This window comes from Acipenser ruthenus, chromosome 11 (genome assembly GCF_902713425.1).
Source record: "Acipenser ruthenus chromosome 11, fAciRut3.2 maternal haplotype, whole genome shotgun sequence".
Taxonomy (NCBI): Eukaryota; Metazoa; Chordata; class Actinopteri; order Acipenseriformes; family Acipenseridae; genus Acipenser; species Acipenser ruthenus.
The window spans coordinates 6,847,336-6,872,191 of NC_081199.1; the positions used below are offsets into that span (position 1 = coordinate 6,847,336).

Sequence of the window (24,856 nt, forward strand, 5' to 3'; positions counted from 1 at the left end):
CTCAGTCTCGGAGTGTCAGAGTTCACTCTGATCGTTCGTAAACTCCTGGAGTACTCTGTGGTGTCGTTCAAAAACTCAGAGGAGCTGAATTTCGACGCGCTCGGAGCTCACTCTGGCCGCTCCAGCTTCAGAGATGGATTCTCAGAGCGTTCACTTGGCTAATCGCTGTGGTGGACGCTGGTATATTCTAAACCTATTTTTATTATTTATTTCTATATTTGTCATTTTAATGTTTTTTTGATAAAAAAAATTATATTCCACATATTTTAAGTTCAGGTTTTACATTTTGAAGCGACTGAAGGGGAGAAAGGGGAGGGGCCTTGTTCAACACCAATTAGCACTGACCAATTTTTTTTATTATTATTATTTTTTAAACAGTACTGCTAAAACAGTCTTATTTGTAAATAGAAACCTTGACATACATTATGTATCTCTTTTTAGCAAGTCAATAGAGGTGGTTTTGATAGAGCCCTGATAGCCCGAAGAACAGTCACAAAAGGGAACACCATTTTGGAGAACAGAATGAAGGAAATATGTATTGGCGAGCCATTCAGTGTGCTTGTGAACACTGGAAATAAAGCAAGCATACTGTATCAAAACCATCACAATGTTGTTTCCGTGGTCGGGGCTCTTTCAGTGCTTGAACTTTGTTCAGTAACTTCCTGATGATGGCTCGAGATTGAAAAGCAAATGCTAGGAGATGGTTTGAATGCAAGTAAACGAATGTCTAATTTATTTCTACTTAATCCCACTTCTTTAATACCTTCTTTTATAGAACGAAAGGGGAGATAAAAAAAAGCGCTAATCAGAAGTTAAGGGGGATACATTTATCACTGCCTTCCCCTTCCCACACCTCACCTCAAACAAATAATACCTCAGGCTTGAATTAGACTAGGGTGATTGGTTCTGTGGGAGGTGACTGAACAATCTGGATATCTGTATTGATTGATTGGGCCTTAGATTTAATAAAGCCTATGGTTATTGGTAGTGGGTGCAGGAAGGAATGTGATTGTTATTTTGTGTTCTATCTGCATCAAGACAACTGAATGAAAACTGAATAGACAGGCACCTGAAATGACCAGCAGCTTCCTGTCAACGCTAAAGCATTTACTATCACCATTCTCCAGATGCTGAGATAAAAATGTAAACATACCGTACATACGTTTCCAAAAGGTGAGGCCCAGTTGGAGCATACTTTCACGGCCTTTATTTAACTCTTATCTGAAGCAATCCCAAACTGTTTGTTTCTTGGCTTTGTAACATTAATATCTGATTTTTCCCATTTTAGAACAGTTGTTTGTTTAAGACTGGAGGAAAATGCTTTGAAAATGTGTTTTGTTCATCTTGGCAATTTTTATATTGCATCTTTCATTAGACTGAACCCTTCGACTTGTTTTGTACACTTGAGGTAGTTTTTCTACTTATTAATACTTTTGTTAAAATATTTGTGTTTTCCGTAATGTATTTTATTTACTGTCATAAAACTGTGATGAAACTCGTTGGTCAGAAATGTTATTTCTTTATGATTTTTAACCATCGCTCATTGTAAACATAACATGCGGATACAAATACAAAAGTTGAAAAAACAGAATTACCATGATTTTATTTTTTTATTTATACTAAAAACTTGCAGCAGCTCAGTTGGGATTATGTATCTCGTTGACTATTTTTGCTTCAGTAATTGCCTCTTGATGCAACAGATCATTAATGAAAGGAGAGCATTTCAAAATCCTGCGCTATTTAAATATAACTTTAGTTACAGAACTCAATTCAGTTTGGGTTCCTACTTTTGCTTTTGTGTTCAATTACCGTCAAGCTCAAAGGCAACTTTCCATCTGTGTGGAAGCATCTCAGGTTAGTCCCAGTATTGAAACTCAGTGAACCAAACTTCTCAACAATTTCATCATCATTATGGCCAATAGTCCCATAGTACGTGGTAGCATGCATTTTCCTATTTTAAAAAAGGAATAAAGGGAACGCCTTTTTATTGCTTGAACCTTGTTCAGTAACTTCCTGATGGCTTTCCCTTTATTTTATTTTTTTTAATAGTTGACACTTGGTTTAATTCTGTGGCTCATATAGTTAAATATCATGCTGTTTAATTATGACACTCACATTATATAATGGATGCAGTCTGGAAGTTTGGAATGTGTGTATCTTGGTTATTTTTTAGCCCTGCAGACAAAGCTTCCATAGCCTTGGTTTGCATCTGGCGCAGTAGATAAACTTTCCCCTGGGTACCTTTAACAGGTTTGTCACTTCATTTTTTCCTGCAGCATTAGTTGGAAATTATAAAAAAAAAAAAAATTAGCACGTGGGTAAATAAGACATCTGTACTTCTAGCCATCTATGATTGAATTCACCAATTATATTGCAATACTTAGTGAATCTAAAAGCACAATAGTAATCCAACCCCCTAGAGCCTTTCCAGGAATCTTCATGCAATTATGTGGACTAATAGCTAGTTGCCGGTCGACTATGTTTTTGCTTCATTGTGTGGAAAACAATGAAGTTTTACTCCGATGGAGATACAACCCTAGCCTTAAGCTTTCTGCAATTGATATGTGGAAATGGAACAAAGCACTGATCTGGTTAAAGATTATGAAATATGTGTTGCACAGTTTTATGAGGCACCTCAATAAAACTGTTAACAACTAGCTTACTAACATGTTAACAAAGGCTGTTTGTTTTTTGTTAATAGTTGCATATTAATAGTAATCATTTTAACAAATACAAAAGGTATAATGAAATAATGAAACCCGGTCTAGTTTGTTAAACAATAATACAGCAACATATTTAAAGTCCTTTAAGGTAATTGAACCCCATTTCAATGAGATCCACTCAGTGGATAGCTGCTGTGCTGGTTGGTTCTTGGAGGAGAAAGGGCTGCTCTCCATTGTTTCGTCCTACAGTTTTCAGCTAGCACCACCCACAGGCAGACCTTATGCACATCCCTACTTTGTGATTAAACATTATGCACTGAATTACCTTTTAATAGCACTTTGGCATTCTGTAAGCGTGAACAGCTGCAATTCCTACCTTTTGTTAATGCGTTTTCTAAGGAGAAAGAAGCTAATGAGCACTAATGAGTCATTTCAGACAATTACGAAGGATGGGAAGGATTTCTTTGCCATAATTTCCCTTTTTTTTCATCATGAAAGGCTAAAGTCAGGGTCAGACCATTTAACAAATGAAAGAACATTGAACAAATTATCCATGTGATAAAGCTTAACTAACATCAATCTCTAAAGAGGCATAAAAAAAAGATTAGGCTTCAATGTACACGTAAATATCTGCTAGCTCTACACCCACTGTAGCAGAAACATTTGGGTGGACATCTCCACAATCACAGGATATTACAGCGATTACGTTAAGACACTTGCCTGACCAAATGCTCTGATTCTCCACTTTCAGATGAAAAAGACTGGTTTATGTTTTTAGCACAGATTAGAGTATCTATGATAAACCACCCTTAGGTAACAGCAGAATCTAATATGTAGTTCAGCAAAATATGGCTTTAAGCAGGATACGTTTTATTTTTTTGCATGGCATTAGCACGCTGATGTTCACTGATTAGAGAAAAATGTTTTATTGTGTTTAATAAGAGATTCATCTCTCTTTGTGAAAGACACAGATTCAAAAAAGCTCTGTTTGCATTTTTGGCTTAATGCAGAGGTACTAAAAGGATGAATAGGAAACCTAAAAGTACATTGACTTTCCATCATTGTGGGTCTGTGATGTATTGGCCTCGTACATCACTAGTTGTTTATTTGTTTTATGAGGTTTTTTAGTATTAACACTTTCAAATAAGACTGATCTGTTGAGAAGAGTGGCAAAATACATCCCCCAAAAAGCTTGTCAATACTATGACAAGTCTAGAAGCTGTGATTAAACTAAACAAGATCATACCAAATGTAAATAAAGACACGCTAAATGGGTGTCAGAACTTACAATTAACACTTTTCTTTACTAAACCAAGTTACTTTTTGGACATTACACTGGTGCTTCTGTGTATGTAATGTTCATACCAGTAGTCTATTGTATAATAAAAGGATCTGCAAGATCTTAACAACATGAGAGTGGTGGTGCTGGATGCCTTCTGTTCCTGTTAATTGTATTGTTTGACCACAGCTATACTGTAACCCCATATAAGCAATGCATTTACGGCTCTATCTGCTGTTAATACTACACAACAACAAGCTGAAAGTACTGTACAGCTATGGGCCATGGCCAAAAGTTTTGCATCACCCTATAGAATTAACTAATTTTGCTTCATAAAGTTGAATAAAACCTGCTGACTAATGTTACGTTAACATGTTGAATTACATACCGCTTTGTGGTTTTCCATATACTTAACGGAAAAAAAACTGACTTTTCATCTTCACTCCTCACAACTGAGCTGTATTCAATTGTCTGTCCGGCTGATCTAGCCTGTGATTGGTTATGGAGCTGCTGAACTTTCAAAAATAATGTATTGGAAATCCCTCACGTCAATGTTCGTGATTATTGTGTGGCGAGGACCTGCAACTTCAGTCATTCCTGATAAAACATTTAACACTTTTAAGAAATCTGTCCAATGATAGATTGAGCTGCTATTTTATACATTTCTGCATGCTATTCATACATTTCTATAGCTCTATAATCGCCAAGGTTTATTTAATAAGACTACATTATTTGCTAAATTGTACAAATGTCATACCGTGGAGTTATATCAGGGTGAATAATTTGTAATACATGCAATACTTTAAGCTGCTGAAACACATTATTAAAAGTAATTGCTTTCCTCTCCAAGACATCCGCAGTCTGCTAGGAGAAAGAATGTGCCTTAAAATTACAAGAGCTTTAATTATTCAGCGAATAATTGATTCTAAACATAGCAAAAGGTATCAATAGGTAATTTGCAAAGCAGCTTCTAAACTCAGTCAAAGCACCTTAGCACATACTTATCCAAAATAAACAAAAAACACAGTATTTGAAATAAGTACCATTACAAATTATTATAAAAAGGTAAGGAGAGAGTTAAATAAAAGATTACACTTGAATCTACTTACATGTTAATTAGTCAACATGCATAAGTAAAACTCAGGCGTGTATAATTATGCTCATTATAAAATCTGCTTAAAGTGCTACACTCTTATAAAAAATATTTAGAAGCAAGCTCATGTTAATAATTTATAAGAAAGGAAACAAAACCTTGCATTGCTCCCAAATAAGACTGTCTAGCAAATACCTTTAACAAAGTATCTACAATTTAAAGCCTTGTTTAACACTCCCTTCAGTGAAGACCATTACTGGCGTGTCAGCAGTTCAGTACAGGTGGTAAGGTGAACCCGCTGGGGGTACCATGGGTACTACAGTATGTGGGCGCTGGTTACTGTAGGAGGTAGAGGCATCCTTCTTCACATCCCAGGTACTGTGCTGCACTGTGTTTCACACTGTTGGTTCAGGCAGCGCAGCAGAGTGGTTTTCTGTTATTCTAAACAGTTTAAGCCATCTCATTCCAGCCAGCACTTGGGGTCCTGTATTGTTAGCTTGTATAGTACAGCTAGGTTCTTGATGCACAGTTAGGACCCACCTCCCCTCTCCTCCCTTTCCCCTGTAGATTGCACCTCCTGCCCTGCAGCGATAATGCTTTTACTTGGGGGGGGGGGGTCAACCTCACTCCCCCACCTTGATGTTCCTTATCTGTACTTGCACGCCGTTCCTCAGCTCTCCAATTTGTTTGGCGTCTCTGTCACTGCTGCGGGGAGCCATGGAAGCACAGTTGTCCATTTTCTATTTTTCTATTTTTAACTACTGCTGGTCCTGTTCCAATTTTGTGATAATGATGATGGCAGCAATTTCTTTTCTTCACCATGTCACTTCACTGACAAAGGTCTATATGTTATTTTTTTCCTGATCAACTATGATTGCTTCTGCTGTCTTCTTTGTGACAGGAGGCCAAACTACCCCAAATTATCATTTTAGACTTTCAATTTATGAGCAAAGACAAGCTAAGTCTCAGTCTCTCTCTCTCTCTCTCTCTCTCTCTCTCTCTCTCTCTCTCTCTCTCTCTCTCTCTCTCTCTCTCTCTCTCTCTCTCTCTCTCAGGATTTCATCCTAAATAAACAATTGTTTTGCATCACACAACTGACCACAATATAATTTGATATTTTCTTCACCCCCCCCCCCCCCCATCCCCCCATCCCCCCATCCCCCCATCCCCCCATCCAGCTTTAGCCATTAATCAATTGAAGGCTAAGGTTTGGTGAACTCAGAGCCTTCAGACAAATGTAAAATAAAAAATCATCAATCCTAAACACTTGGTTGAGTAAGACTTGTTATAAATTAGGTGGAGGTGGGAGTGTCATGAGATTGCTGCCAAATCAAACCTCCTATCAATCCGTACAGAGAACAAAAGGATATTGAACAATGACCTTCCTGGAAGTGATGAAATTAGAATTATTAATCAGCCATTGATTAAACTGCACCGTATAGCTTCATTGATTCAGGGGCACACTTCACAGGATTCAGCTGGGCTTGTGACTGATGAAAATGCTTTGTCAAAGGGGAAAGGAACATGTTGCACCTTAAGGATCTTGCAAGAGATTTAAACACCCCATCTTCCTTGCACTCCTTCTCATGGAATAGTATGCCATGGTCAAATAACACAGGGCAGTGATGTGGATCTAATGCAATTCACACAATTATTTGATTTTCATATTTTAAAACGAACTATAGGTCTGTACACAGACATAAAAAGATAGGAACTTTAGCAGTTTAACTCATTTTCATCCACTGGAATATAAACACTCACAAGACTGATATCTAGATGACATGTGCTTGCATTGATGGCTGAGAATTGTAATTATAATGGTAATAACCAAGATTTGACACAAGGTCTGTCCGCAGCAGCAAGCACTGTGTGTTTATTTGTTGTTATAAACCAGCACTAGAGGCTACCAATACATGTCCAATATTCCGGCTACTGCGGAACACTCGAAATGAGTCGTTTGTGCACAACATTGAACATTCAGTGCTGCCCAGAAGTACAATCTGCATCAGGACAAGTTTTTCTTTTCCTTGCTTCGATTTCTTCACGTGCCATCTTCTTATACTCTACTGCCACCTACCTCCAGAAAAAGGAACTGCAAGGACTGGGTGCTCAGGTGGTATTCAGAGAATCAGGTATGTTTATAAATAAGGTTAAACACAAGGTTCATATGCGTTTTCCAACTAAATTATTTATTCACAACAGTATATGCTTTTTTTCCCCAGCAAAATTACCTTATATTAAACGATCATTATATTACTGTTTAATAATGATAATAATAGTCAGTACAGATTAACAGTAAATAGGGATATCTGGGGTATTTGTGTTTCTAATGGAAAAGATGAGTGTTACATTTCTTGAACCTCACGTGTTTATTTACCACCAAACATTGCAGAACGCGTGTGCACATTAAATCACGTGGTTTGCTTTTAGACATAGCATAGTCTCTCAAGTGTGCTTAAGTAAGCGCAAAGTTAAGCAGTTGGGTGTGCAAGTCTTATTTCCAAATCAACTATACGGTGCTTGCATCTTTATAGAGTAGCTTTAGAAATGTTTCCTTACTCACACGTTCACGCTCTTCACAGCAGGCGGCGCTGTCTCTTCGCGTGCACGAGCAGTGGTGAGGTGATGCGCGCTCCTTGTGCCCAGTGGGACGTCTCAGAAAGTTGACGTAGTATTCCGCTGTCGCTAGATGTGACGTCACCGCGGTAGATTGGAACTGAAACTTGAAAGCGGCATCTTCAGAAAAGCGTAAGGTTCTTATTTTATTTAAAAGCTCAAACATGTCTATATTCATTGTTAACTTGATAGAATAGTTGTGTGTAACAATTGATATAGTAGTAACCCGCTGAGAATGTGCACTTGAGAAACAGTCGGTTCTAGCGACAGACTTGTTTCTTCTGCGACAAGAACACATTTGAACTGCAGTGATAATAACACACATGCTTACTGCAGTGCAATATCAACTTTTAACACGAAATTAACTTGGCGATACCCTTCCCATAACACTAACTAACCAGCTGTACCGCTACCCACAATAATATAATACATTTTCCAACTCGTTTCATTTCGTACACCATTCGTGGAAATGACATTTACTTCGTGTTTAGTTGAAAGTTTTCCTATTCTTTATTTTATACGAAAACCCTCGTTAAAAAAACAGAAGTAAAAGTATTATGGTTTTCAGCGTGAGAACTAGTAACATGGTTGAAGGTATAGAATCAAAGCAAAAAACTGACCGTAGTAAATTAGTGGAGACTTGAATACCGCAGAGGGTATTTCTTTTTATTGTTAAATCGTTTGATTAAGCATGAACCACGCTGTCAGACTAACAGTATGTGAAATATGCGATTTTTTGACATTGCTTCCCGACCTTCAGTGGACGTTATGTGATATTTCTAATGTGGTGTTCTTTTTTTTTATTTTACAGACAGTATAACCACAGGAATCACAAGGTGTAGACCACCATGGCCAGCCCGCCCTTGCAGCAGTCCAGCTTCTTGCTTGTAAGTATATTAGGTACATGATACAATTAGGTCAGGTAGACAAACGTTTGGACAAATGCCTTCCATCTGTTTCATCTGTCCAAACGTCTGTTTTCCTGATTGCTTTTTTGGTCAAATGTTTTTTTATTTGTTTGTTTGTTTGCATTAGGCCAGCCTGAAAGCAGATTACTTGAACAAGCCTTTTCTTCAGCGCTGTCAGGATCTAGTCAAGGTTATCGATGACTATCCAGCTAAGGTAATTGACATTGATTACTCTCACTGTTTTAATTATTTAAATGTGTGTGTGTGTGTGTGTGTGTGTGTGTGTGTATATATATATATATATATATATATATATATATATATATATATATATATATATATATATATAATGTAAAATGTATGTCTGTCTCGTTTTTACTGTCTGTCTGTCTCGTTTTTATTCATTATTTTATATATTATGCAGAATATAGCATAGGATGGTGTGTAAGATACTAGCTGATTTTCACACTCTCAGGGTCAGAGGATCATGTAAGCAGCACATACCCATGATGTAACACATAGTATAGATTAAATGTTAATGAAGACTGACCAGACAGCTGCAGTATGATATGTAAAGAATTCATTGAGATCCCCAGGGGGGTGGGACTGACCAAACATGTGCACAGCATTCATAGTAATCCTCTTGGGATTTGCATGGTATGAATAGAAGTCTGCAATTATTTATTTTTTAGTAACTGATGAACCCCAGTTTAAATATAACCCACCTGTTAAATCACCTGTACATAAATACCACCTGTCCCATCCATACATGATGGTTAACCAGGTTTGACAGGAATAGCAAACAAGGTATTTTGTTTTGTGACGTCTCCAACATTATTTACTTTTCTGAGTAAATCAAGTGATTGCATTTACAGGAGCTGCACTTGCTTTTCACCTGGCTGGTGGAGAGTGTGTTTGGCAGCCTGGATGGCAGCATTGTGGGTTGGAATGTGCGCTTTGTGCAGGCACGGACTAACGAGTACAATACTATTGTGGAGTTCCTCGATCCCAGGTAAGCCTTCGATACTGTAACCGGCTGTATCGACCTTAACCCTTTCGTGCATGGCAACCTCATATGTGGATAAAAGCTAGTCTTTATGTGGGGACATATGGAAGACGCTAATGCATGATAGCCTCATATGAGGATGCCATTTTTACCCCATACAAAGCAATGGAAAATGATGTAACATTTTCATTGAAAAATGTATTTGTGTCCCGAAAACTACTTTTTTCAGCTATTTAAAAAAATGTTTCCTGCATGAAAGGGTTTAAGTAAAACCACCACGTTGAATCTTTTGGATTGGTATCCTGCTTGTTAATTTCTCATAGGATTTCTATACCTTTTCTGTTCCCTAGTGGCCCAATGATGAAACTGGTGTACAAATTACATGCTGAGGAATACAAGTACGACTTTCCAATCTCCTATCTCCCAGTAAGTTAATAAAATATATTAAAACAAACTACTTAATGTATTTATATTGTGTGTGTGTATATATACATACATACATACATACATACATTTTATTTTTTCTATGCAGATTCTCTGCAGTTTATAGATAGGATATCTGTTTTTTGTTTCCTTGGCTTAAATGCTTCTGTTTTGTGAACCCATATCAGTTATAGCTTTATTTAAGTATATACATATCTTTTATTTATTTATTAGCATTTTGCAAATACACTTGGAGCACCACTTTATTACTAACAATATGACTGTATTTTCGTTAGGGACCTGTAAGGGCTTCAGTCCAGGAGGGTGTCCTGCCAGATTGCCCGCTTTTCCACAAGCTCCAATTCCCACCTTCAGGACTCCTGAGCCTCAGCCTGTCTCTCAGTATCCTTTCTGGAATCAGGGCTGCCCTACTTTAGATACCCGACCTGTATTATCTTTGTGAGGCACCATGTTTTCAAGAGATCACAGACTCATTTGTCCCAGTAATTACCAACCTTAGCTTTAATAAAATTTAACATTTGAAATATATCCACGAAACACATAAATGCCACTATGGGCTTCCTTAATAAGTGATCTAACTATGAGTCCTTAACTGTTGTCAGATCCCTTTGAATACTACATGTTTTATTTTGCAGCAAGCCTCATTGTTCAAAGAGTAGGTACCGTACTGCCCTTTGTTGTTATCATAAAATAACTCATACTGACTTCAAAGATTCAGGACGCGTTCCCTGTAAAACTTTGTGCACATTGAGATCAGATTGTCTTGCAAGCTGTTAAAGAACAGGAAGCCTTACTCCCTTGTGTGCCCCATTAAACATTAATGTGATGCTGTAGACCAGTGATGTGGGGGAGTCTTGTCTGTCTGAACAGAGTCCAAATCTTTAAACCCAAGTTGCAGTCTCAAATCCTAAGTATGACCAAGATTTTGAAACTACAGCAAGGTGAGGTTATATAGATGATGTCACACATAACAAGAACTTTTAATTTCTATTTCTTACAGAGCTACCTACCGGGGCAGCACTTCAGTCCTTCAGACAGTGCTTATTTTGTGCTGGTTGACGGTTACCTAAAGTATTTCTTACCTACGGAGGGGAACGTTCCACCTTCTCTTGTTCCAGTCGTCAGAGGAACGGTGTCACCCCCACCTCCAAGGTATCTTACATTTTAACCAACAAGTGTTACAACCTGAAGGCTACATTTTATCAGGTCAATCGTCCTAAGTTCATCTAAAGGGGTCAAACAAGATATATTCTTATGAAAGAAAGAATTATACTAGTAAATGTTATTTTGTTTGTAGGTCCCCCATAGTGCCATTCACAGGCTACGGTGTCCACCACACCAGCCTCCTGAAGCGCCACATTTCACACCAGCCCTCTATGAACGCAGACCCCGCTGCACAGGAGATCTGGAGGTCTGAAACTATTCTTCAGGTGAGGCACTTAGTCCTCAAAATTGTGTCTGAATTGTGAATGTTATTTAAACACTGCACCAAAGGCATATTAAGCATATGTATATGTTACGGTCCATATGTAAAATCGATAAATCTATAGATTAACCGGTATATGTGTAGATTTACCAGCTCAGCGGTCAATCTATATACTAACTAAGGAGATGGTAGTTACTGCTATGATAGTTAATGCTACAGCATTTGAGGTGAATTCGGAAATAACGTAACGTCAGGGAACTTAATGGCAAAAAATATAATTAAGATTTTTGTTTGTAAATCAGAATTTACCATAGGGCAAACATTAAGTATGGTAATAATGACATCTCTTCAGCAAAACTCATGCCTCTACTAAGTGTGATTTAGTATTATTAATTTGAACTCATTAAGAAAAAAGCATAACCTAAGAGGACGCAGGTTTTGCATTTCAGTGAGAATCATACGTAGTGCGCTACGTCATTTTGCAGCCAAAACATTATTTTGTTTTGTGAATTCTTGCCAGACAGTGATCGTGGATGTAAGTAAAAGAGGGCGTTTACACCATCTCCTTAGTTATTTTATACATTGACCGCTGAGCTGGTAAATCTACACATTTACCAGTTAATCTATAGATTTACCAATTTTACACATGAATCGTAACATACACAAGCACTGATAAACACGCTCTTTTCTATTATACAAAATCAATGCCAGGTCTGTATTGGTCATACATCATGTCACATAGAGAGTGGACAATATAATACCAAAAAAATATACAAAATAGGGCATCATCATGATTTTTTATCTTCTTATTTCAGTGCATGATACAAAGCAGCTCATCAGGACCATCAAACATTCTGTGACGCATATATTGTGACCAGCACATGCTAATGCATATTGAATCAGGACAGCTCTACCTTTTCGAGGAAAAGTTTTATCTTAGCGTTCACTCGAGCCAGCTACCTGCATTAGATCTGCCATAATAAAATAAAAAATATTTTCTTCAACTTATGTTCTTCTGCAGGTGTTTGTCGAGATGTGGCTTCACCATTACTCCCTGGAGATGTATCAGAAGATGCAGTGTCCGCAGGTGAAGGTAACCAAGCGCTGCAATCTGCTTCTCAAACACACTGCATTACCTCAATGCTGCCGGATTGATTTTCACTGTGAAAGCATGATCAGTAAAGCTTGAAAAGTAACAATTCAAAATAGGTTTGCAGCAGCAGCTTCCCTTAGCTTCCTCTTCTGTTCCTTTTGGGCATCGCAGCTGTTTGGTTCAGCCAGTCATCTCCCAGCAAGAGAGGTCTTTTATTAGTTTAATTCTGACTGCTTGAGTTAACCACAATTTATTTTTGATCGCTATCTTATGGAAATCTTTAAGCAGCAAATTGATTATTGATGAGTCTGCAATTTGTTTTTATTGAAATAAAATTCATGGGATGCTTTTGATAGATCTCTTTTGTAACAACACAATACTGTCCCCTTGTTTTCTTCTGGGTTTCTTTGTTTTTTGTTTTCACTTTTTGTTGTCTATAAATCCAACAACCAACTTGTACCCAAAAATGTACAAGTATTGTCCAAAACCTGGAAAGGCCTACTGGCATTCGTACAAACGTTTGATTGTAATCTATAGAGGTAAAATACAGACAAATACACCAAATAGTATGTGGGGTCCACACAATAATTATTACAACATTGGTTAGTTACACAAGAGATGACAATATTGCACCATATCAATTTGGTTACTTTAAAATGATTTCCATTGCATGGTTTTCATGTCAAATGCATTCCTTTTGTCCTCATGCTTTGTCTTACCTTCTTGGCTGTTGGCTGTTGGCTTGTGTATTTGTGGGCACCAGAAATTAAACCTGATGTAATGGTAAAATACTTTGTGAGCTCTACCAATCATTTTACAATTCATTCTGTTCCCCTGTTTGAGGTCATGGTTCAAATCTAGCAGGTCATGGTTCAAATCTTACCTCTGTGGGTTTTTTCTTTATTATTAGAGCATGACTAATGGTGTGAATTAGTTATAGAAAAGCTGCAGTATAACCTTTTTCTTTAATATTTTGTAAACGTCTTAAGAATTATATTATTTGCTAGCATAACGAGATTTGTATTTGCAGTTTATTTGCTGTTAAAATGTACTAGGATAAACATATTCTCAATACAAATCATGGTATTGCATCCTCTTAACATACCATTTCCACGGTTTTAAATACCTCTTCAGAAAAATAACTTTATAATAAATGTATACCCGACAGAGATTATTGATTGCCCTGGCTGGTAAGATTTTTTTAAAAAAAGTGCCTTTATACTCTTGTGATATTTGATATTTGCGCTGTCTTTGAAATATCTGCATATTCCAAACTGAATCAAAGAGCTTAAACAGTGGAAAAAGGGGACCATTCAGTAAGATAAGAAAATTGAGTTTTAGAAGATGGATCTTCTACCTACCTTATACTAAAAAAACAAACTGCTGATTGCATACGAGTAATATCCTAAAAACAACTAAACAGATGGCTGATTGCATACGAGGAATACCCTAAAAACAACTAAACAGACGGCTGATTGCATACGAGGAATACCCTAAAAACAACTAAACAGACGGCTGATTGCATACGAGGAATACCCTAAAAGTAGAAAAGGGGGCTACTGCAGCTTGAATATCATAACATCAGTTTGTTTTGTCAATGTTATGTTCTTTTTTCCTTTTTTTTTTTTAACCCCCCTCCTTTTCAAACACTCTCCTCCTCATTCTCCCTTTTTTCTTTCCTCTCTTCTCCACGTTGCTTTTGTTCTTGTTTTTTTTTTTATGTTGTTCCTCAGCTGGAGTTGCTCCAGTACCGACTCGGTATTTCCAGTATGCACTGCAGCACTCCCACCCAGTCCGGCTATGGGACCCTCCACACGTACCAAGTACTTTTACCTTTTCATTGTACTGTATGGGTTCAACAAGTAAAGCAAAACTGATTTGGAAATGCTCTTCCTAAACTTTTTTATTTAAAAATAGCACAGGTTGTGGTAGCAAGAGAGATTAGAAACGTTAAGTAACATCATTTTTTGTTCGTTTGTCTTGTGTTTTATTTTATTGTTTAAAGGTCTTTCTGTTTAAATGTAAACCCTGTTTTCACACTTCTTTGCCTGTTGTATGTGTCGGCAACCACTGCTGTATCAATACATCTTTATATGCTGTTGTTGTATTGTCACATTTATTGTTTCATTTCAATTGCCTATTTTATCGGGCCGTTCCATTTAAAATAAAATAAAAAGTGTACAAAAAGCTTTGAGTCTTGTAGAACTACAGTACTGGTACTTTTGTAACAATTTCATTTTTTGAGTTGTAATTGCTAGGTAAAAAGTTAATGGATATTCCAATTCAGAATAACACTATTATAAATATATTATGAATGGCAATTTTATGTTTTTATCATGAAGGCGGCCTCTGTGTGGCATTATTTATTTTTTCAATTATTAAAAGCTTTGCTGGTTTAAAATCATATCTGGCAGGTCTTGTAACTATGGCTCCCCACTATAGCGTTATAAAGGGTGAGCACTGTGTATATATATGATGATGTTTTTTTCTAGGAGCCCTTCTGCCCTACCGAGGACCATGTTCTGGTGGTGAGACTCCTCGTGAAACATCTCCATTCCTTCTCCAGCAGTCAGAGACCAGAGCTGATCACCTCGTCCCCCTCTGCACACTCTCACACCAGCCCGCTCGAGGAGTTTAAACGGTGAGTCCTGGGAACTGGAGGGTACAACTAGAGTAGGCTACTCTGCATGCTTTTCAGAAAGCACCCAAGGTTTCATTTATATCAAATTGAATACATTTTATTAAATTTAGCTTAAACATAACCTTTTTCATAATCATATTGATTGCACTTAACCTTCATGTTTAATGTTGTGTTGTTTTTTTTTTTTTAGGGTTGTGATCCCTCGCTTTGTGCAGCAGAAGCTGTACGTGTTCCTCCAGCACTGCTTCGGTCACTGGCCCCTTGATGCTTCCTTCAGAGCAGTATGTACTCTTGTTCCTCCTCATAGAAATCATTTGGATTATAAAGACAGTGGTCCTCAAAGTTTTTTGGCCACAGGCATATATGTGTATTTATTGAAGAGCATGATATAATTTCTCTTGACATTTAACTAACTGCTTATTACAAAATGTAACATCAAATTCTTATGCTGCCTTGTGTGATGCATTTCCTTTTAAAGGTTTTAGAAACATGGTTAAGTTACTTGCAGCCATGGAGATACACCCCCGAAAAGCAGAGCCCACACATGGACAATCAGGACCGCACTGTGCCAGACAAATGGTACAGTACTTCCTACAGACCACTTTCCATTCCAAAGGCATTGAAATGGTTCTGTTGATTCAATTTGCAACCCAGTCCCCGTTGCTCATTTTTTTTTTTTTTTTTTTTTTTTTTTTTTACAAACAGGGCTGCCTTTGTGCAGGAGAATTTGTTAATGTACACCAAACTGTTCCAGGGATTTTTAAACAGAACCATCCGGACTGACCTTGTTAACCCCAAAAACGCACTGATGGTTTTCAGAGTGGCAAAAGTCTTTGCTCAGCCTAACCTATCAGAAATGATCCAGAAAGGTAGGAAATGAAATATTTGCACTCCCAAGTTGTTACTCAAAGCTGCAACAATACAGAATCGAGTACCCCTGAAATGAGGTGGATATTGAGCAGTTAATGTGATGAGACTGTAGACATAAGCTACAGTGCCAATGTTGAATTTAATTGTGCTTTTGTTGTAAAGACACAATTTCCTATTTCAACCAAAGCTTTTTACTCCAGTGTGTAATTTGCATTATGTTTGAAGGAGAAAAGAAAACCAAACCAAAATACGGTAGTGAGACGATAATTGGTAGTTTTGTAACATAACAGGAGTATAAAAATTGTAAGTAGCTTTGATGCGCATGTGCCCAGTGTGCCGAGGCTTGCCTGATGCAGGGGTGGTTGAGATGTTCTGCTGGTGTCTCTGGTCAGGTGAGCAGCTGTTTCTGGAGCCGGAGCACGTCCTCCATCACAGGCAGCACCGCTTCCTGACTCCCAGCCTCGGCGGCAGCTTCCTGTCCTCACGGCAGCCCTTCATCACAGACTCCGTCTTCAAGGTGAAGAGTCACGTCTACAGCCTGGAGGGCCAGGACTGCCAGTACAAGCAGATGTTTGGAGCCGAAGTGCGCAACACGGTGAGCTGCGCAGCGTAGATCTGTGTAGTTGTGGTGATTTTCATTGCACCATTTTACATTGTTCCTAACGAGTCTTCCCATCAAAATAGGGTCATAACACTCAATTTGCTGAAGGTATTTTGATGTTTAGGTTGTCAGTCAAAGTTCTAAGACAGAGGTGGTATAGTAACATATAGTAAACAGAAGCAGCAGCTAACTCCAGTAAGGTTTAATCCAGACTTGTAATAAACAATCTGGTTTGGGTACAACTTTATACAATTATAGTTACTCTGCTTAGTTCCTATTGTTTTTCAAGGAAATTTACTAAAACACTAGTAGATAATTTTTCACAGTGCAGATGGAACTGTATGGATAATGTTATCTAGGTAAGACGATGGCTGCAGAACACATGATTCCAATTTTTTTATTATTGATTTTTTTTCTCGTTTAGGTGCTGCGACTTTCCCAGTTAATAGCACAAGCCAAACAAACTGCCAAATCCATATCGGATCATTCTGCGGAAGAAGCTGCCAACCAGTCATTCCTCTCGTGGTTCGGGTTTGGATCTTCAGATCTGAACACCTCCTATGTGGGGAACGACATAGATTATATGGGACTGGACAGCATAAAGAAGACGGATGAATACTTGGACAGAACACTGGACTACATCTGTCAGATATTTAAGGTAGGTTTTCAATTACAAGCCATTTCATTTGATTCTCGCATTATATAGTGGGTGTTTGAATTCAGCTTTTTTATTTAGTTGTCTTATTCAACAAAGCCTGTTAGAACTGGGTTGGAAAGTGTGTGTAAGTGTGTATAACTGCCATGAAAACAGAGCAGACGAATAATAAATCTTGGTTTCCATACAGCTGAATTCAGCCCAGCTGTCCCAGCTGATGGTGAGTTTTGTGTCGACGCAGGATGATGGTGGATCGAAGCAGCTTCCTGACTGTATACAGGAAGCAAATGGATTATTGCTAACAGATCTGGGGAGGTTGCAGGTAGGACAAAAAAAACAGCAACATTTTAACAAAAGCACAAATATATATCTCAATTTATTTGGGAACATACTGGGGATGCTAAAATCAGATATCTGTTGATGTCTTAATGTGTGGTATGTTTTGTTTAAAAATGGCTGTGTATTTACAGATGATAAACGGACTGCGCAAGTTTGACATCGACTATCAAGGAGACCCTGAATTGCAGCCGATAAGAAGTTACGAAAGTGCGGTGCTGGTTCGTCTCTTGTATCGGCTGTCATCTCTGATAAACGAGCGGGTGAGTGTGGCGTTTTGAAGTCCATAGATATGTTTCCACAAATGTGTTTTTTTTTTTTATATAATGGGGGCTGTAGGTTCAAAGTAATTAATTTAAAAATGTATTTTTCAGTTTGCAGCAGAGATGGACTCGCTTTGTTCAAGACGAGGTTTTAGCAGCCGGTTAGCCCGTTATTTTTTGACTGCATCGTCCAGGGCAGAGACGTCAAAGCGAAGCCCCTTGACACGCCGCAGCCTAGAGAGACAACCCCAGCCGCGGATCAGCTTGAGATACCTGGGCAGCTACCGCACCCTGTTCTCCATCTTCCTGCTCTATGTAATAGCCTCCTTTTTTGGCTTTGGGCCTGTGTCATTTATCTTCTGGGGACTGCTTGCTTGTTTTTGTCATGGAGTTATGACAATGTTTGCTGACAAGCGAAAAACTCATTAACAGTGATACAACACCTGTTTTTTTTATAATTAAAAAACACAAATGCTGTGCATTATATGAAAAGGTTTTTTTGTTTTGTTTTTGTGATACAGCATAATTCTGCTTTTTTTTTTTAAACTGTAAATAAAAATAAAAAAAATCATTTATGTAACAGAAATGATTTCCTGTGTGATTTAAGGCCGATACAGGCCACAGTGTATGCACTCCAAAAAACAGCTCTCAGCAACAGCACAGTGCAATAATTGTGAAATTAAGAATCAAATCAGTAACAGGTACTGCTGTGAAGTTTCCCAGTTTTGCATTCTGTTATGCTCAGTGCCAACTTGTTAAATTATTCAGGTACTTTGAATCCACACTAACATGAAAAAACAATAAACTAATTTAACAATTTCGCTAATTTTTTTGCACTGGTTTAGAGACATAATTCTAAAAAACAGTATATTGTGTTACAATTGTTGTGTGCATTACTGTGTTAAAAACAATGGGGCTTTCGCAAAAACCACTGAAGAGAAACGAATAGTGATTCTAGCAAACCAGGCGCGTGGACTTCGAACTCGTAACACGGGGTCGAGACATAATGGACTAAACCACCAATAACTTGGTACAAGATGTACTATTACTTTTGGTTTCCAATAATACTTTTAGTTACATATATTATATAACTGCTTAGGATGGGATATTACTGTAACCGACAGATATGAAAACCAACGCGAGTATACTTTCGCTTAATATGTGTTAAGTGTAACAGTCCTGTTGTCATGGCGACGTTTACACACTTGGACAGGAACTGAACCTTCATAAAGGACGCTGAGTGCAGGATGTAGGTTTATTTATTTACCGTGTAGATAAATCGGTTTGGTTCAAATTACATTTTGGGGGATTTTCAATTAATATTAGTAAACTAGGTCGCACGATTTTATAAGCAGAGCAGTATAATATTATAATATTTCGTGAATACATAGTTTTAAAATGCATGAATGCAAAAATTGAACGTGGAGGATTCTTAATATTTAATAACAAAAAATGTGCTTTGACTGGATGAAAACAGCGCTATTTTTTGTTTAATAAATTATGTTATAACGTGACATTCAAGAGGCTAAAATGTTAAAATCGAATCTGTAACAGATTGGAAAGAATATGATATAGGCATACATGATATATTATTTTAATTGCGTATGTTTCTTTTTATTTATGTAAATATCTATAGCATTCTGCCTAAAATAGCGCTAGTCTAGGAGACACGTGGCGTGCCTGTATTGTAAATTAATTTCGAAGCCATAAACAACGTGATTTATTTTAAATGTTGAAAAGAAATTTAAAACAGAATAGCTGTACGTCAATAGCGAGATAAATAATACTACACGCAGCGGTACACTGTTGAAAAGGCACATTCCACACAGTACTTTGAAACAAATACGTTTTTTATGTTAAATGGTATAAACCTTGCCTACGGATTACCAGAGTTGTCCAGACAAAGTTGGAGGCTCGATCGTCTATTTAAATGAATGTGGGTAATGTTTTTGTTTTGATCATAACATTAATAATACAATCCTGTAAGAAGTGTCAGATACCTCCTGGGCAGCTGCTTACCATTCTTCAGGAATTCTCCAATTGATTCTTAGACGCACAAGTTAAATTTATTTGATTGCAAACATTTTCTAAATACAGTAGTTAATCCCTAATATAATACAGATATGTCTAACAGAAGCCTGCCTCCCATGGGCAATCTTCCCCAGTGGTCCCGAGTTGTGTATCTTGATAAAGCCCGTTATCCACGACCGTTTCCCCGGGATACCTTGCAGCCACTGACTTGTCCCACCGCTTTTGGACCTGGAAAGTTGTCACACGCACAAGACTGCATGGATTCTGATCGGAATCGGGCCCCCAAGCTTGAGCAGAGCATACAGTTCTTGCAACAACAGCACAGTGAGACACTGGAAAAATTGCATGAAGAAATTGAGCAGCTCAAGCGGCAAAATAAAGGTAAGCTATTGGTTTAACTTTTTATTATTTAAATGTTTTATTTTTGCAAAAGCTATTGGGGAACATAATGCATGGCGTAAAAGACATGAAAAGTTAGATATTTAATGCAAGTAATAAAACGTGATGCAAATAGTAAAGAACATGAATTTAGTGGTACTGTATTTATGGGAAATTGAAAAGTAGTTTTCCATATGAAAGGTTCAGCAAATTACAAATATTTATATAACATAACACTGGCGTTCATTTCAGAATGGAACAGTATGGTATATAATATAATTAATAAGCTGTTTGTATTAGCAGTGCACATCCCAATGCTGTTTCATTTAACTTCATGGCACATTGAATCACACAAGTCAGAGTCGTTGACAAAAGGGATGGAAACTGGTTGCCTGGTAACAGAAAGTTAGGATTAAGAAAGTGAAAGACTGTCGTTATGGTAACCCTTTGGTAAGAGGTATACTTTTACAGCATGGCCTATTTATACTGATATAAATACCCCCTGGAGAGTGCACATGCCAAGCCCAGAAGAATGAAACCCTCTCAGTGGTTTGCAGGGGGAAGCTTCCCCCTCTATGCATCATGTGACTATCAGGACAGATCTAGTCTTCTATAGGCTCAATCTTTATCCTATACCACAGAACACATCTATAGGATTATTAAAGTGGTAATAACTAACCACGTATTTAGTTTAACACACTTTTTCTTTTACATTGACTCTTGTAAAATCAATTTAACACTGCTACTGCAATATAGATTGATGTCCTGTGCAGCAGGTATGAGCACCTGAAGTGCTAAAATGAGTGTTAAACTTGACATGAAAATAAGGTTTTGAAAAGGTTATATATATAATTATAATTAGGTAGACTTTGTTATTAATATTCTAGAGAGCTGAAAATGTTTTGAAAGTCTTAGTTGTTAACATATGAGCATAGGGGTTCTAACCTATAACACCACAAAATGTATAACCCTTTTTCACAGTCAACTTGTCAACTGATCACAGAAACAACCCTATTTAAATGGACATATTTGTAGCCCTACCTGTGACACTGAAAAACCTGTAGATTGTACATGATGTTTCAACCTTCACCCAGTAATGAACACTAGTGCATCTATACTTTGTAACCCTCCAGTTCGGTTGCAAGCCAGCCTCAAACTCACAGTTGCATTTGTCAGGGTACGTTCTGTGCTGTCAGTCACATCTGTTAGTGTTTACGGTTTGATACCAGGGTTAGATTCTAGTCAGTGTTTATGTGGGAAGTTTAGTTTTTCAGGAGTAACCGATTCACCCCAAACTGCCTGGTTGAGCTACACGACTAACTTTGTTTTGGGATATTACTGCAAGAGGAAAAGGTTTGCTCAAAATGCCATGCCAGCACCGATACCTGTAGTGCTTCTTCTAAGATTTCTAATATCGTTTTACATAGATTTCTGTTCATTGTGTTTTATTACAGATCTGCAGTATAAACTAATTATGGAACCAAAACCATGCAGAAAAGGTATTTATTTACTTTAACACCATGAATCCTCAGTTCGAAGTGCAAATTGTGAGCTATAAACAGTTACGTGTAACATGATATTCTCTTGGAATCACACTTTTTTGGTATCTGTATTGTTATTGAAATAGTGCCTAATTTCTAATTGAAATTGTGTTTTTCTTCTGCAGAAAGCAGTGCATCGTCCAGTGCCAGTCAAACTCTACCTTTAATTAGCCAGTCCAGCAGCAGTCAACAATCCTTAGGTATCGCAACATTTGCATTTCTGATTTGAAATAAGATGTATTTAAACAAATGCAATAAAACCTAGCATATGCTTCACCTCTGGTCAGCAACTTGCATTAACTGAAAATACAAAACAACACAGTACCACTTAGTGGCCATTTACTGCAAAAACAAACAAACAAATAAACTCAACAGGAATGAAGTGAAAGCATCCTTAAGGCACTTTCCTTTTGCTGAACCGCTGAACCTGCTGTGAGCCTAGCACATATTCTTTGGGGTATTTGGGGTAATCTTTATATGCAATAGATGTTAAAAAATGAAGAAAAAAAAACCTAGATGTTTTTAAAACAGCAAACATGCCCCCGTTTTCACTGTACTCAGGTTCTTCAAGGAGACTCCGAGCACAGCACAAGGAAGAGGAGACCCAGGGACTAAAAGGAGTTTTCTTGGAACAGACAGTGCACAACATGCATCTTCAAAATCTCTCTCCAGAGGCTGTGCAAAAGAGGCAAGATACACACAGCAGCCTTCCGTATTACCACCCTGGAAACTAAGAGGCATGTTTGACTAATAGATTACATATTCAATTAATAATTTGTTTATAGCTTGATTGTCTTTATTTGTTGTTGCTGATGTAGCAGTGGAGAGGTCTCCCCCCCAACACATGCAATTCCCCCCATCCCTGAGCACAGTCAGGGGCTGACCACCTCCCTACACCCCCTGATGATCCAGTACAGCCCCTTCCAAGTGCCACGACCCCCCACCCTGCAGGAATGTGAGGTCATTATTCACCAACTATACAACGCCAACAGCATCCAGAGTCAAGAGGTGGGTATGGGAATATACAGTGCACATTACAAACCATTTCTTATTTGTTAGATAAAAGCAACATGTCAAATTTCAGCGCAAAGCCTGTTGACCATTGTTGTTCAACGATCAAACCAATTATGTTATCTAAATGACAATATTAATTGCTATGCATTTCACAATTACTGCATGTTCCCAGCTAAAAAGCGAACTCAACATGAAAAATACATGAAAGATGTATGGCTTTCAACCCCTTTTGTCCTCAACTGGTGCTCTGCTTGTATTCAGCACCCTTTGGTATACATAACACATTGTGAGTGAAGTGAAAACTATCAGGAGAATCAGTACTGTCATGCCATTTCCATGCAATACCCAGAAATGCAAGATGCTTGTATCTCACCACTATTTAGTATACTGGTGTAAATGTTAATACTTCTGGTGCGTTTCAGATTTTGCGTTTGAAATCTGTTCTGAAGGATATTATCTACAAGAACAAACTGACACCCGAAACCTATATTCTAACAAAGGCTTGCCTAGCTCATCACAGGTAAATTAAACCTAGGCTTGATAAACATACAATGTAGCAAGGTTCATTGAATAACTTAAATTGTCAAAAGAGCATTCAACAACATTGCTGTTTTGTTTTTATCCTCACAGAAATGAGGATGTTACACATTTTCCAAAACTACCTTTAAAGACACTGCCAAAGAAACTGTAAGTCAAAATTATTTGTCAGTCTTTTTCTGCAATTCTTTATTTTCATGCCTGTTTTTAAAGCAACTTTCTTTTTTTCCCCCACCCATTCCCTTAAGGGCTGAAACACCACTAGCTTTCTCAGAAAGAGTGATCCTGCCTGCTCTCAAACAGACCATTGGAAACAGCTTTGCAGAGAGACAGAAACGAACACAAGCTTTGCAGAAAAGCAGGATTCGAAGAGCAGTGCTTTAACAAATGAATACTGCGATAAATGTTTTTTTTAACAGAATCCAGAATGTTAGTTCTTGCATCTTGAACTTTATACATAGACTACACATTAAAATCTTGCCTGATTGTAATACAATCTGTATTTCATTCTCACATTATGACTTAAGGATCAGGTGTTTGCTGAAACATTTTGATAACTGAATAAATGGTGCTAACTATTTTATTTTACAGTCACTTTTAGTGGTGACTGCATTACCTATTGAGTGTATATCACAGTATTTACCGGTAACAAAGGCTTATTTTTGTTTTAAAATGTTTGGGTGGAATGACCTTTGAGAACAATGTTTTGCGCCGTCACATCAGAAAAGAGAAAAATCCCGAGATTTGAGTGTACTCTCACGAGATCGCGAGTGAGGCATAAGGCTTTTTTGTGATTTTAAACAACATTGAGTGGCTACAATTGTTTTTTTTGCTCAATGACAGACTTTTCTCCATACTAATAAAACACTAAAAACAACATGGCAAATACTATTATTTTTTAAAGAGAAACACGCTTTTTTCAATCTGGGCAAAACTGGATAACAGCATGTGGAGCAGTCCTGTCGTAGGATAATGAAACCTACAAGTAAGGACAAAGAAAGGCATCTGTGCACTCCAATGTTTAGCCTCTGCGAGCTGCCAACCGTAAGGCTGTGGTATATAAAAAAGAGAAGTCTATGTGGACTCACGATTACTTCTTCCAGTTTTCAAGTGAAGTCCACCAATAGAGATAGAGATAGAGATAGAGAATCTCTGTTGGTACTTATTACTTACCATTTCCATAATTGGAGAATGATATGTTTGGGTGCTTTATCTCAGTGCGCTTCATAGACACAGAACACCTCAATCAATGTGAATATAAACAGCACAGATATGTTCTTGGGGTTTCCAAGAAAAAAAACAAAACACTTGCAGTCTGTGCTACCTGGATCAGATTCAAGCCAATCCTCCCACTTTGTGCACCCTGTGTTGATGATTTATCAGCTCTTAATTCTCTTTTCATGCAACGCTCAGTGTACTTTTGATCTTTTGCTTATCTGGAGAAAAAAATATGAATCTCCA

General features: G+C 37.6%; 2 protein-coding genes across 6 annotated transcripts; both read left to right on the plus strand.

Moving 5' to 3' along the window:
• The first annotated feature begins 7,665 nt into the window (after nucleotides 1-7,665).
• Nucleotides 7,666-18,480, plus strand: LOC117428447 (sphingomyelin phosphodiesterase 4-like). 5 transcript variants are annotated; one of them, XM_059033144.1, is made up of 20 exons: nucleotides 7,666-7,783; nucleotides 8,463-8,538; nucleotides 8,687-8,773; nucleotides 9,435-9,571; nucleotides 9,916-9,991; nucleotides 10,285-10,390; nucleotides 10,612-10,664; nucleotides 11,010-11,161; nucleotides 11,307-11,439; nucleotides 12,457-12,528; nucleotides 14,262-14,351; nucleotides 15,021-15,169; nucleotides 15,360-15,450; nucleotides 15,648-15,748; nucleotides 15,875-16,038; nucleotides 16,432-16,634; nucleotides 17,065-17,298; nucleotides 17,486-17,617; nucleotides 17,766-17,894; nucleotides 18,006-18,480. In XM_059033144.1, the coding sequence occupies exons 2-20, from the start codon at nucleotides 8,500-8,502 to the stop codon at nucleotides 18,321-18,323; spliced, it is 2,466 nt and encodes an 821-aa protein (XP_058889127.1). In that variant the 5' UTR covers nucleotides 7,666-7,783; nucleotides 8,463-8,499; the 3' UTR covers nucleotides 18,324-18,480. The 5 variants fall into 5 exon arrangements, with proteins under 5 accessions (XP_058889127.1, XP_058889129.1, XP_058889130.1 ...); XM_059033146.1 differs by having other exon boundaries at nucleotides 12,457-12,522; XM_059033145.1 differs by lacking the exon at nucleotides 7,666-7,783 and adding an exon at nucleotides 8,348-8,366.
• Nucleotides 18,481-19,104: 624 nt separating this feature from the next.
• LOC117963191 (coiled-coil domain-containing protein 74A-like) lies at nucleotides 19,105-24,255 on the plus strand. The gene is made up of 8 exons (XM_034902272.2): nucleotides 19,105-20,306; nucleotides 21,758-21,802; nucleotides 21,970-22,044; nucleotides 22,406-22,532; nucleotides 22,663-22,852; nucleotides 23,281-23,378; nucleotides 23,489-23,545; nucleotides 23,644-24,255. The coding sequence occupies exons 1-8, from the start codon at nucleotides 20,018-20,020 to the stop codon at nucleotides 23,777-23,779; spliced, it is 1,017 nt and encodes a 338-aa protein (XP_034758163.2). The 5' UTR covers nucleotides 19,105-20,017; the 3' UTR covers nucleotides 23,780-24,255.
• The last annotated feature ends 601 nt before the right edge of the window (nucleotides 24,256-24,856 follow it).